The sequence below is a fragment of the Leucoraja erinacea genome, unplaced genomic scaffold (assembly GCF_028641065.1).
Source record: "Leucoraja erinacea ecotype New England unplaced genomic scaffold, Leri_hhj_1 Leri_332S, whole genome shotgun sequence".
NCBI lineage: Eukaryota > Metazoa > Chordata > Chondrichthyes > Rajiformes > Rajidae > Leucoraja > Leucoraja erinaceus.
This window is the reverse complement of record NW_026576233.1, coordinates 35300-52190: the sequence shown is the minus strand read 5'-3', so window position 1 is coordinate 52190 and position 16891 is coordinate 35300. Positions and strand designations below refer to the sequence as shown.

Genomic DNA, 16891 nt, shown 5'->3' with positions numbered 1-16891 from the left:
CGAATGGCCTCTACTCCTGCACCTAATTTCTATGTTTCTATGTTTCTTCAAACTGTGAAAATGTAGACAACATGCTTCTTTCTGATTTTTCCTTCCAAAATATTATATATTTTTTTAACATTGTACCATTTATTTGTAAGGTCTTTTCCTACTCATTTAACTATCTACATCCTTTTGTATCCTCCTTATGCCTTTGTTACAACCTTTCTACCCACTTTTTTGCTTATGACACTGTTTAGAAACCATGGTCATTTACACACAGTCAAAAATTGAGCTCCAGCTCCAATCCTAGGCTTGTCACATCTTGGCAGCCAGATAAATTGGCAGCCAATCCTAAAATCTTGGCAATGCCCACTGATTCCTATTAACCAAACCTAACTCATATTTTTGCCCTTACATTGCCTCCAATAAGCTTTTATTTTCTACTTGAGCCTATGATGCTGCACCTCATGTCTTCTGAAATCCATTGGTTCCCCTTTATCCACACCACCTTATTTTTTCACAGAATTTTCCAATGAATTGGTGAAACATAATTTTCTCTACAACACAATGACTTTATCCTGATAATTTCTTTAGCACCCTGCCATAACATGCTCCACAACAACTAACACTTTCCCAATTTCAAATATTAAGCTGACTGATCTATAGTTTCCTGATTACTGTCGCCATCCTTTTCGAATGAGACCAATATATGATATTTTCCAATCCAATAGAATTTTCCCCTTATCTGGGGAATTATGTACCAAATAGGTATTAACTTTGGCATATTTGCAGAAACAAAGAACTGGATTCTGAAGAAGGGACCCGAGCCGGAACAACACCTATCCATGTCCTCCAGAGTTACTGCTTGATCCGCTGTTACTCCCGTATTTTGTGTCCATTTTTGGCATGTTTGCCCGAAGCTTCAAAATGACCCTATGTTGCTAGTTTGCTACCTTCTGAAGAAAGGGACGGCACGGTGGTGCAGCAGGTAGAGTTGCTGCCTCACAGCACCAGCTTTGATCCTGACTAAGTGTGCTCGTCTGTACGTTCGCCCTATGACCGCGTTAGTTTGCTCCCGTTTCCTCCCACACTCCAAAGATGTAGAGGTTTTAGGTTACTTGGCTTCTGTAAATTGTCCCTAATCAGTATGATATTGTTAGTGTACGTGGTGATCGCTGGTCGGTGCGGACTCGGTGGGCCTGCTTCCACGGTGTTTCTCTAAAACTAAATCTTATTTCCCTGCTTTTTGTGGTTCACTGACGAGTAATGTTGTACTCAAAAGCTTGTAAAGCTGAAAACCGGCCTCCTCCAGTGACTAAATCGGTAGAGAAGTGGCAGCTGCTCAAGTTAGGCGATGACATTCCAAGCTCAATTTCCTGCCAGCACAGAGTAGGCTCATCTCAAGGTGGGACACCAGTTGACGCAAGCACAAATCTGAAATTAAATCTGGGATCATCACTGTCCATAAGCCTCTGCAAGGCACCACGTGAATCGCTGAAACACTGGCAAGTTGCAACAATCACGAAGTCACAATAAAGCTATTTAAGAAAGCACTTCTTTAAAATCGTCACTTTTTAAAGTTTTCTTTCCTAACCCCTAAACAGAATCCAGTGTGTTGGGATGTAAAAAATGCCTTGAAAAATATACAGGACCAGGGAAACACAACAGGATGTTTTTCCCCAAACTCAAGAGACAGGCATGATGGGCCGAATGGTTATCCTCCGATAGCATTCTAATTTTCACTATCAACCAAAACCATCAGCCGTGATCACATTGAATGGTGGTGTTGGCTCGAAGGGCCAAATGGCCTACTCATGCACCTGTTGTCTATTGCCATCTTCCAAACAAGAAAAGCAAATCAATCCAAAATTTCTAAAACAACCAGTACCCTCGACTCCATCAGCAGCTTCATCATTGTGTTACATATGGATAGGAAAGATAGAGGGATGAGGGCTAAATGCAAGCAATTGGGACTAGCCCAGTATGCCAAATTGTCAGTATTTAACACAGACAAGCTGTGGGGGCCGTACAGCTCGATTACTCTACGTTGATCTAAAAGAGCAGTGGAATCCAATGAAAGTCTTAAAGGAGGAGTACTTCCATTTGAATACATCTTCTCTCTGCCATTCGCCATTAAGCACTACTTCAAATTCCCTGTAAATGCCTCCATCACAGCATAAAATAAAAGGTAAGTAATCTTTCTCCAAGGAGGCTGAAGAGTTTCGCACCGATTCCTCAGAAGGAATTAAATGCCCTGAATTTAACATTGTGGAGATTCAGGAAAAGTATTTACACATAATGTGAAAACTATACATCCTCTAGATGCGCTGGGACGTATCCTCAGTGACGTGACCTGGGGTCATCGGGTGTTCCGGGTCTCACAACATCAGATACCCTCGCCCAGGCGACCCAGCCGGGGTTGATCAGGCCCCGACTTGCGTCCCAGCAGCAACTGCCCACGGATCAGCCATCTTAGTAACTACTCTGCATGGGGTTGGGAGATCCTAGTGCGTGGAGGGACTGGCCTCTGTGGGGTGAGTCCTGGCCGGGCTCCTCCTGCGTCTCACCAGGTTCAAGGCCTGTGCGCTGCACCTCCTCCTCCGAGCATTTCATTCTCGCCTGATGGATTTTAAGGTAGACAAAAATGCTGGAGAAACTCAACAGGTGAGGCAGCATCTATGGAGCGAAGGGATAGGTGACATTTCGGGTCGAGACTCCTTTCTTCAGACTGATGTCAGGGGAGGGGACGGGACAAAGATAGAATGTAGTCGGAGAAGTAAGACTAGTGGGAGAACTGGGAAGGGGAAGCGGATGTGGAGAGAACGCAAGGGCTATCTGAAGTAGAAGGAATGGGCGACGTTTCTGGTGGAGACCCTTCTTTAGTCTCGACCCGAAATGTTGCCCATTCCTTCTCTCCAGAGATGCTGCCTGACCCGCTGAGTTACTCCAGCATTTTGTGTCTACCTTCAATTTAAACCAGCATCTGCAGTTCTTTCTTAAACAGCACATTAGGTAGCCTGTGCAGTTAGAAACTGGGCTAATATTCACCAACTCACTCTCTACAGTGAAAAATCTTTCCACAGCACTCCCGTTGCGTCATTTGAAAGAATATTCTCCTTGGAAAAAATGTTAGTATTCGAGATATTTAAAAATTACAGAACACCTCCCAGTCTGCATCGACTCAAATAAAACTGAAAGAGACCATTTCAAAAACGCTTTGGTGGTAAAAGGTATTTGAATGTTCTTCACACCGAGATTTAACTAGATGCTTTGAGTAAGGAGGAGGGAAAATAAGAAAAGTAAAGGGCCTGTCCCACTTAGACGACTGCCAGGGACTAGTTTTAATGGAATTCGCCTGCAACACCCGGCGACAACCTATGACAGCACCTACGTCAACCTTCAACAGCAAAGATTGTCGCCAAAAATGTTTCAACATGGTGAAAACTTTGCGGCTGTCGTCTGTAGTCGGCCAAAATATCGCCTAAGTGGGATAGGCCCTGTAGTGATACTCATGGCAGGCTTGGAGATATTGATGGGATGAGATATTGATTTAAAAAAAAGGCATTTGAAGGTGATGCCACAGCATGTTTCCCACTGACTGTACAGTTCAAACACAAAAGCACAAGCCAGAAGTGTGAATAGCAGGGTGGAGAAAATCTGTAAGGGCTGAGAAGAAGAAAAATGTTGCTGTCATATACCAGAAAGTGTTAAGCCAGTGGGACTCAGCAAGAAAGCAGGCGTTGCACATATACAAGCACCTGCCAACGCCAAAAGGAAAATGACAGCCAGATCACAATGGGGGTTCCAGCATTCAGTCAAATTCCTCAACACCATCTGACCGTAACTCAAGTGCTTGGCATCTATATATTAAACTCATAAAATTCTGACGGGACCGGACAAGGAGATGTGGGGAAACATTTCCTGCGGCCTGATGGTCGCAAAAGAGTCACAGTTTTGCGTTAGAGGGCAAGAGAGGAACAGACGAGGGGTGGGGAAGCTGTGGAATTTGTCAGCATAGAGTCGCTGAATCCATCTCAGGAGGAGGCTACAAGGGACACGAGGAGAGAGAGAGCAGGAACGTGGTGCTGAGACACAGGAACAGTGACGACTACGCTGACTGGTGGAGCAGGCTGGAAGTGCGATATCATGGCCTGTTCCTATGTTCACTGTGTCCTTGTTTTTGTAAACCCCAGCAAGAAATTCCACATACATTCCAAAATTGGATATTGTAACAATTTCACACTATCACAGTAACTGAAATATGTTACTTCAAATCTATCCCCTCAATGCCACTATACATTTTACTACTTCAATTGTTGAATCTAGACAAAGCTCCATGCCAAACCATAATCTACAAGCTTTTTTTGGAGTACACAACAGGTTAGGACAATGAAATTATTTTACTCTCAGCTGAGTAATAGCTAGAAGAGCAGTCCACCTAATTATGGGTCACACCTCTGGTTTTTGGATTAAAAAGATAGTTAACGTCATTAAGATCATAAATAAGACAAAGATAACGTGAAGAGCGTAGAAAGGAACTGCAGATGCTGCTTATACCAAAGATAGACACAAAGTGTTGGAGTAACTCAGCCGGTTTGGCAGCATCTGCAGTTGGCTAAAGATAACATTAATATAGCTGTATAGAAAAGGGCCAATCAGCCTACCACAGTGATTCGAACAATTCCAATATATTTTCCTATATCCATTTTGCAAACATAAAAAGTACATAGTTGCAGAAAAAAAAAACATTATTCCACTATCTTTGGTCTCTCATAGAAACATAGAAAATAGGTGCAGGAAGAGGCCACTCGGCCCTTCGAGCCAGCACCACCATTCGTTATTATGGCTGATCGTCCCCAATCAATAACCCGTGCCTGCCTTCTCCCTCGACTCCACTAGCCCCTAGAGCTCTATCTAACTCTCTCTTAAATCCATCCTGTGACTTGGCCTCCACTGCCCTCTGTGGCAGGGAATTCCACAAATTCACAACTCTCTGGGTGAAAACGTTTTTTCTCACCTCAGACTTAAATGATCTCCCCTTTATTCTAAGTGTGGCCCCTGGTTCTGGACTCGCCCAACATTGGGAACATTTTTCCTGCATCTAGCTTGTCCAGTCCTTTTATAATTTTATATGTTTCTATAAGATCCCCCTCGTCCTTCTAAACTCCAGTGAATATCAATGTTATTAGTGGTGTAATTAAACTCCCTTACACTGACAAAGTAAATAGCGACCAGCTTTCAAATGCAAGGAGGCATATGTCCCAAGTACAAACTTATTCTCACCCAAAGACTTATTGTCACTTTCAGTAGGTGTCCAATTCCTGTGACAGCAGTTGATCAAAGTGCCCCCACTACACAATATTAAATGGAAAATGTCTTCAGTCCCACTGAAAACAAGTTATTTGTAAATATTTCTTCAAAAGGTTTCACTACAGACTGCTGACCAGAACGGTGTGCCAAAACAGAATCATGAAAATAAAAATCTCTGCTTTCACATGAGCTGCCTTGCACAAAGCAATGAACAACAGATCTTAGAATTCAACTAGTCACAAAGTGCTGGAGTAACTCAGCGGGTCAGGCAGCATCTGGGGGGAACATGGATAGGTGACGTTTCACAGAGTGCTGGAGTAACTCAGCAGGTCAGGCAGCACCTCTGGAGAACATGGAAAGGTGACGTTTCACAGAGTGCTGGAGTAACTCAGCGGGTCAGGCAGCATCTGTGGGGAACATGGATAGGCACCTCTGGAGAACATGGATAGGTGACGTTTCACAGAGTGCTGGAGTAACTCAGCGGGTCAGGCAGCATCTCTGGGGAACATGGATAGGTGACGTTTCAGAGTGCTGGAGTAACTCAGCAGGTCAGGCAGCAGGTCTGGAGAACATGGATAGGTGACGTTTCACAGAGTGCTGGAGTAACTCAGCGGGTCAGGCAGCATCTCGGGAGAACATGGATAGGTGACGGAAGAGTCAAGACCCAAAATGTCACCTATCCATGTTCTCCAGAGATGCCGACTAACCTGCTGAGTTACTCCATCACTGTGTGCTTTTTTTTTGTAAACCGACATCTACAGTTCCATGTATATCTCCTTAAAATTCAACACCTAATTTGTTTTGTGCAAATTCAGTAACCATGACTCAGAGACTTAAAGCCACTTTAATATTTCCATGTTATTATATTTGTCCTCAACCAAATTCACACCTTGGGGTCAAGTCATACATTGATATTGCAATTTATTTTAACACCATGTGCAAAGCAACATGACATACAAAAACATCCCAGCTTCTATATTCTCAATTTACCACGCACGCTTAGATGTAGAAACAAGTTCCTATTGGGGACCAACACCACACAACACAACATCTTACATCACGCAAGTCATTGCAGAACAGTTGGAACAGCATTGACCCTTACCCAGATTATAGTATGGAATAATTTTAAACCTGTCGTGGATTAATGCAGCCGTGCCAACAAAGCAAAATCATCAAAGCTAGCTATGTGTATGATCCAGTTAATTAACCATATAACCATCACAGCACGGAAACAGGCCATCTCGGCCCTTCAAGTCTGTGCCGAACACTTATTTTCCCCAAGTCCCATCTACCTGCACTCAGACCATAACCCTCCATTCCTTTCCCGTCCATGTACCTACCCAATTTATTTTTAAATGATAAAATATAACCATATAACAATTACAGCAATTATACAGATCTTTCTTTGCCTTTGGGAAACCATTCCCATCAGTAACTGCTGACTAAATAACCATAACACTATCAATTAGAAAGCAAATGTTTTAAAGTGAAATTCAGAGAGAATAGTATATCCAGCAGCAATCGCAAGTGAACCTGAACTGCTGATTCACCAGTTTCAATCACCAACATTGAAGGCTTCACTTCAACTGACAAGAGCAACTTTCAGCTGGTGAACCTCCAGCAGGTATCCTCAGCACTGTGACATCGTGCCATTGCCATCATAGTAAAATTAAAACGCACTACGCTTAATAAACGATTCCAATTTCATAATTTATTTCATTTAGCAATGACTTGGGAGTCCATCAGCTTTTAAATATACATTCTCTTTAGATTTTTTCCCCCACACAGCACAACAGAAATTACACTTCTAAAAGAGCCGCACAAAGAAATGGCATTAAAGTTTCCTTTTGTTTTACCAGAAATTATGACTTTGGATGTGAACAATGCAAACCCCATCAAGGATCCTGCTTGAAACACGGCTTCACAAAGTTTACGTCACTTGCGAACAATTTATAAAATTAACTGCCAAAACTATTATTTTTAAAATCTTGTCTGCCATTTACAATTTGCCAATAAGGCAGGCCAGATATGTGGACGAGGCAGAAAGGCAATGAAAGGAAGGGTTTTTAACTGAAACAATCATATCCTTTGGTAAAACAGAAGAACATGCTGAATGCCAGCCACTTGGATGTTTCTTGGCAACTGTCAACCTGGATTGGATCGACTAGATACTTGCTTAGTAAGACAAACACAAAATACTGGAGTAACTCATCGGGTCAGGCAGCATTTCTGGAGAATAAGGATAGGTGATGTTTCGGGTCAGTAGCCTTCTTCAGAGACAGTTTGAGGATTTGATTAGTAAGCTTCCCAAGCAAAGTACGAGGTGCTGTTCCTTCAATTTGGCAAACATGTGGCCTCACTCTGACAGTGAAGGAGACCCAGGACAGAAAAGGTCAGTGTGGGTAGCTTACAACCCAGCGGTATGAATATTGATTTATCCAACTTCAAGTAACTCTTGCTTTCCTTTTCTCTCCGTCCCTCCACACCCTAGTTCTCCGACTAGTTTCGCTGTCCTCCTGATTAATGTTGCCTCAGCCAACAATGAACCATTTTCTTGATCATCGTCTGCTTTGATCTGTCATTTTCACACCTCACCCTTCCATATCTCCACTCTCTCACCCGACTCTGTCTGAAGAAGGGTCTCGACCAGAAACGTCACCCATTCCTTCTCTCCAGAGATGCTACTGTCCCACTGAGTTACTCCAGCCTTTTGTGTCATCAGTCTGAAGAAGGGTCTCGACCCGAAACGTCCCCAGAGATGCTGCCTGTCCCGCTGAGTTACTCCAGCATTATGTATGTTCGGTGTAAACCAGCATCTGCAGTTCTTTCCCACACCTTGTGTTTGTCTAACTCCCGGCTCCATATTGTTCCACATCTCTGCACACACCCAGCGCTTTATATGCAGTGTGCAAGTTTTTTTATCTCAATCCTCCCTGCCACCATCTGTCACTCCAGCAGAGTTGTTTCCTTTCCAGAAACTGCGGGCATGAAGTAAAAAAGTAAAGTAAAAACGCTCTAAATAGGCAACAGGTCCGAGGACACAAAATGCTCGAGTAATTCAGCGGGACAGGCAGCATCTCTGGAGAAAAAGAAAAAGAATAAGTGGATCCAGAGATGCTGCCTGTTACTCAAGCATTTTGTGTCTACTATCTTCAGTGTGAACCAGGACAAAGAAGGGTCTCGATCCGAAACGTCACCCGTTTCTTTTCAACAGCATTTTGTGTCTACATTTGGGAACAGCTCTGCCCAGGACAGGAAGGCTCAGCAGAGAGTAGCCCGTTCTGCCGAACGCACTATGGGAACTACACTCGCCCCCCTGCTAGACCTATACACCAGGAGGTGCAGATCCAGAGCCAGGAACATTATGGGGGACCCCTATCTTATATTTAAGAGGGAGTTAGATGTGGCCCTTGTGGCCAAGGGGATCAGAGGGTATGGAGAGAAGGCAGGTACGGGATACTGAGTTGATGATCAGCCATGATCATATTGAATGGCGGTGCAGGCTCGAAGGGCCGAATGGCCTACTCCTGCACCTAATTTCTATGTTTCTATGTTTCTATCACCCCAGCAACGGACTGTTCCAGCTGCTACGGTCAGGCAAACGCCTCCGCTGTCACAGGCCGTCAGGACTGTAAACTCTTATCGCACCAGCGACTAATTTACTGTTGTGTTGTGTCTTTTTAAAACAAATTTCTAACATGTAAATACTGATTCTGTTCTATAGTTTTTGCACAATTCCGCAGAGGCATTGCCACTTTCATTTCACTGCACATCTTGTATGTGTATGTGACAAATAAAGTTCACTTGACTATCTAAGGTGTTTAAGAAGGAACTGCAGATGCTGGAAAATCGAAGGTAGACAAAAGTGCTGGAGAAACTCAGCGGGTTCAGCAGATTCTATAGAGTGAAGGAAATAGGGCAACGTTTCGGGCCGAAAGCCTTCTTCAGACTATCTAAGGTCAGTGTGTGGGATACACACACACAATATGGAGTCAGGAGGTAGACAAAAGTGGTGGAGAAACTCAGCAGGTGCAGCAGCATCTATGGAGTGAAGGGAATAGGCAATGTTTTGGGCCGAAAGCCTTCTTCAGACTATCTAAGGTCAGAGTGTGGGATACACACACAATATGGAGCCAGGAGGTAGACAAAAGTGCTGGAGAAACTCAGCGGGTGCAGCAGCATCTATGGAGTGAAGGGAATAGGCAATGTTTCGGGCCGAAAGCCTTCTTCAGACTATCTAAGGTCAGTGTGTGGGATTACACACACAATATGGAGCCAGGAGGTAGACAAAAGTGCTGGAGAAACTCAGCGGGAGCAGCAGCATCTATGGAGTGAAGGAAATAGGCAACGTTTCAGGCCGAAGCCCTTCTTCAGACTATTCAGATTATTAAGGGATTGGACACGCTAGAGGCAGGAAACATATTCCCGATGTTGGGGGAGTCCAGAACCAGGGGCCACACACAGTTTAGTTCCACAGGGAGTTAGATGTGGCCCTTGTGGCTAAAGGGATCAGGGGGTATGGAGAGAAGGCAGGCACAGGATACTGAGTTGGATGATCAGCCATGAAGCTGTCTGAAGAAGGGTTTCGGCCCGAAACGTTGCCTATTTCGTTCACTCCATAGATGCTGCTGCACCCGCTGAGCTTCTTCAGTGTGTGGGATACACACAATATGGAGCCAGGAGTTAACCGAACACAGTGCTGCCCTCCCCTCCCCCTCCCCCTCCCCCCGAGACTCTCCCCCACTCACATTTCCTCATGCACTTCATCCAGTGCCTGACGATGGAGGTGTAGTGCTTCTTGTTGTCCAGGATCCAGGAGGACAGGCCCTGGATGCTGTCCATCGTGTTGGAGACGGTCAGTAGCTTCTTGTCCAGGGTGGCCTCCAGCCCGCCGAAACCACGGCTGCGGCCGCCACCAGAAGCACCAGTAGTAACAGTAGTGGTGGCAGTAGCAGCAGAGGAGAGGTGTGGCTGCTGGGCCACAGCCGCCGCCATCTTAGAGGGGCCCCCCTCCCTCCCAGGTGTGTGTGTGTGTGTGTGTGTGTGTGTTATAGGCCCAGGGGGGGGAGCGGGCACGCGCTTCTCTAGGGTGGGGAGCGGGCACGGGGGTTCCCTTAGAGAGGGGGGGGGGGGGGGGTGGAGGGTGGTGTGTGTGGGTGTGGGGGGGGGTAGAAATAGAAATAGAGAGATATGGGGGGGGGGGCTTTGCCGCGAGAGTAGAGACACGCGCGCACTATCGGGAGCGAGCAAGGGCGAGTTACGCGCGCGCAACCCGGAGTAAAAACACCAGCGCGTGGCGACGTCGGAGCCGGGCGGGGGCGCGCACGTCGGTTGGGGGACGACGACGACGTCCGAGACGGACAGGGTCGCGCGCGCGTAAAGACGGGTTTGGGCGGGAGGGAGGGAGGGAGCGCGCGCACGGGGGGGGGGGGGGGAGGGGACGTCGATGCCCCCCTTCTCCTGTTTAAAACGGTGCCTCTTCCTCCCCTCCCCCTCCCCCTCCCTCGCCGCGGGCACCCGATTCCAACTCTTTGCCTCGACTTTCGCCTCGTTAATGTTTCCTGAGGCGTTGCACGGATAATACAATCTCTGTGTGAATGAGAGGGGGGGTCGGGAAGGGAATCGCCTCACGCGCGGCCGGCCCAACACCGTCTGCGCGCTGGTCCTCCAGCGCCTGCGCACTAGAGCTCTCCCCCTCGCCGGCTGGTCCTCCAGCGCCTGCGCACTAAAACTCTTCCCCTCCCCCGCACTAGAGCTCTCCCCTCCTCCTGTCCTCCAGCGCCTGCGCACTGGAGCTCTCCCCCTCTCCTCTTGGACCCCCGGCGCCTGCGCAGTAGAACCATAGGATATTTGGTTGAACTCTCCCCCCTCCTCCTGGTCCTCCAGCGCCTGCGCACTCGAGCTCTCCCCCTCGCCGGCCGGTCCTCCAGCGCCTGCGCACTAGAGCTCTCCCCCTCGCCGGCTGGTCCTCCAGCGCCTGCGCACTAAAACTCTTCCCCTCCCCCTTTCCTCCTGTCCTCCAGCGCCTGCGCACTGGAGCTCTCCCCCTCTCCTCTTGGACCCCCCCCCGGCACCTGCGCAGTAGAACCATAGGATATTTGGTTGAACTCTCCCCCTCCGCTTGGTCCTCCAGCGCCTGCGCACTAGAGCCCTCCATCTCTCCTCCTGGTCCTCCTGCGCACTAGAGCCCTCCCCTCCTCCTGGTCCTCCAGCGCCTGCGCACTGGAGCTCTCCCCCTCTCCTCTTGGACCCCCGGCGCCTGCGCAGTAGAACCAATAGCTATTTGGTTGAACTTTCCCTCGTCTCTTGGTCCTCCAGCGCCTGCGCACTAGAGCTCCACCTCTCCTCCTGGTCCTCCAGCGCCTGCGCACTAGAGCTCAATCTCTCCTCCTGGTCCTCCAGCGCCTGCGCACTGTGAGCTCCATCTCCTCCTGGTCCTCCAGCGCCTGCGCACTGACTTTCCCGCCTTCGAGCTGCCCCGCGGGCGCCAGTTGACGCCGGTGGAGGAGGCGGCGCGATGGAGGTAAATGACCCATTGTGTTTGTGTTGACTGTAATCGCCTCAGTGATCGGGGGACACTTCAGATTACGGATATAAATATCACCTGCAACCTCCTCGTGATCACCTCCAGTTTACATTACATTTGGAATATTTTGGAGGACCAACAGAATGTTAAATGGTCAGCTCGACATAGACTACAAGACCTACACCAAACCCAAACCAATTAGGAGCAGACGAGGGCACTCGATCCAATTTGTGATCCCAGCTACAAAGACAGATGTGTGTACAGCAATTCTATTTTCATTTCTATTTATTTTTTCATGCACACTGAATGGACACTGGTTGAGCAACGTTTTTTTGTTTCCTCTGGGTATGCGAATACTCAGGAAATGACAATAAAGATATACAATACAATACAATTCGTTCTTCCCCCGCTCAATTAAAGCATGGAATAATCTCCACCCTACTATAGTTACCCAACCAGACGCAACTACATTTAAAGTAGCTCTTTCTTCCCAATAACCCTTTCTGGCTTAATCCCTCCCTTCACCACCTCCAGTTTAAATTCCAGTTGGAATATTTTGGAGGACCAAGAAACCAAAACCAAGAACCACGAGGAAACACTTTTTCACCCAGAACAGAACGGAGACGAGGACTGATGAAGGAATGGGTGACGTTTCGGGTCGAGACCCGGAAGGGTCTCGACCCGAAACGTCGCCTATTCCTTCGCTCCATAGATGCTGCCTCACCCGCTGAGTTTCTCCAGCATTTTTATCTACCTTCCCTTATCGTGTATCAGAAGGGTCTCGATCCGAAACAATGAAAGCATGGAATAATCTCCACCCAACTATAGTTACCCAACCAGGCGCAACTACATTTAAAGTAGCTCTTTCTTCCCAATAACCCTTTCTGCCTTAAGCCCTCCCTTCACCACCTCCACAGTTTAAATTCCATTTGGAATATTTTGGAGGACCAAGAAACCAAGAACCAAGAAAAAACCAAGCACCCACGTCGAAGCAATGAATGACCAAAAACCAAAAAAAACACTAACATCTATCTCCTCAGCTTCTCTACAAGTTTCATCCCAACCAACCAACAACCACCATCGAGCAGTAATGCGATAACCAAAGATCTTATAGCAGACTAGCTGTATATAAGATCTGTGGCGATAACCATCGAGATGTGTCTTTTTTTTCACACAGAGAGTGGTGAATCTGTGGAATTCTCTGCCACAGAAGGTAGTTGAGGCCACAGTTCATTGGCTATATTTAAGAGGGAGTTAGATGTGGCCCTTGTGGCTAAAGGGATCAGGGGTTATGGAGAGAAGGCAGGTACGGGATACTGAGTTGGATGATCAGCCATGATCATATTGAATGGCGGTGCAGGCTCGAAGGGCCGAATGGCCTACTACTCCTGCACCTAATTTCTATGTGATTTTGTTTCATTCTGTGTTGTAGGTTTTTTTTTTTGCACAATCCGCGAGCATTGCCACTTTTCATTTCACTGACTACATATCTCGTGTGTGTGTGTGTGTGTATGTGAACAATAAACTTGACTTGATAGTAGTTCTCTGTCTGACTGGTGACCCTCACTCACACTGTCCACAACCCCACCTTACCCCCACTATCTGTGTATCTGTACTCTGTGACCTCCTCCATTGTCATCACATTATTATTGTCGTTATTATTATTATTGCACAACTATTGTTTGTTTTTTGAGGGGGAGGGCAGTAAAATAGCGTTCACGTCGCGGCCCACTTTCGAGCGAAAGTCACGGCGTGGAACAACCTCCCCGCGTCGCTCAGCTGGATGGCCGCGGGGGCACCAGGACATCGACTCTCCGAACCGGTGCTCTCGCTGTGTACCGCGTACACCGCCCCCGGCCATGGCGCAGCAGCGCTGGTACTAGCGAGATGGACGACATCGCCGCCAGCTGCCTACACCCTGCTCCGACGGATCTCGCTGGAATTTAGAAGATTGAGGGGGGATCTTATAGAAACGTACAAAATTCTTAAGGGGTTGGACAGGCTAGATGCAGGAAGATTGTTCCCGATGTTGGGGAAGTCCAGAACAAGGGGCCACACACAGTTTAAGGATAAGGGGGAAATCTTTTAGGACCGAGATGAGAAAAACATTTTTTTTCCCCACACAGAGAGTGGTGAATCTGTGGAATTCTCTGCCACAGAAGGTAGTTGAGGCCACACAGTTCATTGGCTATATTTAAGAGAGAGTTAGATGTGGCCCTTGTGGATAAAGGGATCAGGGGGTATGGAGAGAAGGCAGGTACGGGATACTGAGTTGGATGATCAGCCATGATCATATTGAATGGCGGTGCAGGCTCGAAGGGCCGAATGGCCTACTCCTGCATCTTTTTCTATGTTATTGTTATGTTTGCACAACTATTGCTTGTTTTTTGAGGGGGCGCGCCCAATGAAAGCATTCATGTCACGCGGCTATCTTTCGAGTCAAGAGAGCTAAAGTCTCGGCACGGAACGACCACCCCCCGTCGCTCGACTTGATGGCCACAGGAATCCAGAACATCGACTGACCAAACCGGCGCTCTTGCACTCGTCATGGCGCTGCAGCGCTCGTACTCGCGATATGGACACCATCCTCCACGGTGGATCATCGCCGGCTGCCTACGCCCTGCTCCGACTGGTCTTCTGCCAGTGCTCGCAGGTATTGCACCCGCCAAGCTTCGCGGAGAGTACTTCACCCACAGGCTGGTGTGCAAGGCCCCATAGGACGCCAAACATCCCTTGCGCCAACTCTAATGAGATCCCCTTTCATCCTTCTAAACTCCAGAGTGTACAAGCCCAGCTGCTCCATTCTCTCAGCATATGACAGTCCCGCCATCCCGGGAATTAACCTTGCAAACCTACGCTGCACTCCCTCAATAGCAAGAATGTCCTTCCTCAAATTAGGGGACCAAAACTGCGCACAATACTCTAGGTGTGGTCTCACTAGGGCTCGGTACAACTGCAGAAGGACCTCTTTGCTCCTATATTCGATTCCTCTTGGTAGAAAGGCCAACATACCATTCGCTTTATTCACCTTTTTTTATGGTTTGTATGGAAACTTATTATTTAATTTATGTAAAGCACATTGGTGTCAATGCGAGTTGACTTAAAACGTGCTATATAAATAAAACTTACTTACTTACTTACTGCCTGCTGTACCTGCATCCTTACTTTCATAGACTGATGAACAAGGATCCCCAGATCCCGTTGTACTTCCCCTTTTCCCAACTTGACACCATTTGGATAGTAATCTGCCTTCCTGTTTTTGCTACCAAAGTGGATAACCTCACATTTATCCGCATTAAACTTCATCTGGAGAACCAGCTGGGAACAGACTTAATGACTTACTCAACTCACTGTTGCACCGAACACCACAGCACCACCCAGCTCCGACCTGCCCCGCAAAGAGTGGGTCGCCCTGAACCGGCTCTGTACAGGGGTCGGCCGGTTCAATGCCAACATGCATCGCTGGGGACTGCCTGCGTTCATCAGCAGCCTGTGTGTGTGGAGCAGACCAGCAAACAGCGCAGCAGCACGTCATTTTCATCTGCGCTGTCCTCCGCCCCCCCCTGGTGGAGAGGTAGACATCACGGGCCTCGCCAACAGCACATTGAACTGGCTACAACACCTGGAGGACGTCACATAACCTCTGCTGCCTCAAACGCAAGAAGAAGAAGAGTTTTATTGTCATGTGTCCCAGAAAGGACAATGGAATTCCTGCTTGCTGCAGCACAACAGAATATGTAAACATATTACAGAACAGGAGATAAAAGTTCAGTGTGGCTATATACCATAGACTATATATATACACACAATAAATAAACAGATAAAGTGCAATAGTAATAATCAACTGTTATTGTTCAGAGCTTGTTTAATAGCCTGATGGCTGTGCTACCAATCTTTCCACCACCATGCCCAAGAAGCGCCATTGTATGCAGATGCCGAGAAGTCTGGCTGAACTATTTCTAATCCTGTCATGTGGACTCGATAAGTGATGCAGGGTAGACACAACGTGCTGGAGTAACTCAGCGGGACAGGCAGCATCTATGGAGAGAAGGAATGGGTGACGTTTCGGGTCTTCAGAAGGGTCTCGACCCGAAACGTCACTTATTCCTTCGCTCCATAGATACTGCCTCCAGCATTTTTATCCCCCTTCTTCAGACTGATCGGTTTGGAGAAGGGTCTCGTCCCGAAACGTCACCCATTTATTCTCTCTAGAGATGTTGACTGTCCTGCTGAGTTACTTCAGCATTTTGTGTCTTATCTTTGATTTAAACCAGCATCTGCAGTTCTTTCCTACTAGTGATACAGCGTGGAAACAGGCCCAACTTGCCCACATGCCCCATCTACACTAATCCCACCTGCCCACGTTTGGTCCATATCCCTCCAAACCTGTCCTATCCATGTACATTTCTAACTGTTTCTTAAACTCTGGGATAGTCCCAGCCTCAACTGCCTCCTCTGGCAGCTCGTTCCATACACCCACCACCCTCTGTGTGGAAAAAGTTACCCCTCAGATTCCTATTAAATCTTTTCCTCTTCACCTTAAACCTATGTCCTCTGGTCCTTGATTCCTCTACTCTGGGCAAGAGACTCTGTGCATCTACCCGATCTATTCCTCTCGTGATTTTATACACCTTAATAATATCAAAAGAAGTTCACTGTGCTGTTGCATATGTGCCTCGACTACCTCTGCTGGCAGCTCGTTCCATACACCCACCTACCCTTTGTGTGAACAAGTTACCCCTCACATTACTATTTACTTTCTCACCTTCAACCTAGTTTAGAATTCAGAGATACAGGGCGGAAACAGGCTCTTCGGCCCACCGAGTCCATGCCAACCCTATACACTAACTCTGGGGACAATTTTATATATTTTACCGTGCCAATTAACGTACAAACCTGCACATCTTTGGAGTGTGGAAGGAAACCTGAGCACCCAGAGAAAACCCACGCAGACATATGGATATTCCAGGAACGAAGGGATATATGGATCATGTGAAGGCAGAGGAGATTAAAGTTGACTTCTGCAGTCTGAAGAAGGGACCCGACCCAAAACGGCACCAATCCACGCTCTCC

General features: G+C 47.3%; 1 protein-coding gene across 1 annotated transcript in view; it reads right to left on the bottom strand.

Annotated features, from left to right (window-relative positions):
* LOC129693529 (regulation of nuclear pre-mRNA domain-containing protein 2-like) overlaps positions 1-10287 on the bottom strand; it is a 61871-nt gene extending 51584 nt beyond the window's left edge. Inside the window, 1 exon segment of the mRNA XM_055630338.1 lies at positions 10041-10287. Coding sequence (XP_055486313.1) covers positions 10041-10287 — 247 coding nt within the window.
* Between the last annotated feature and the right edge of the window lie 6604 nt (positions 10288-16891).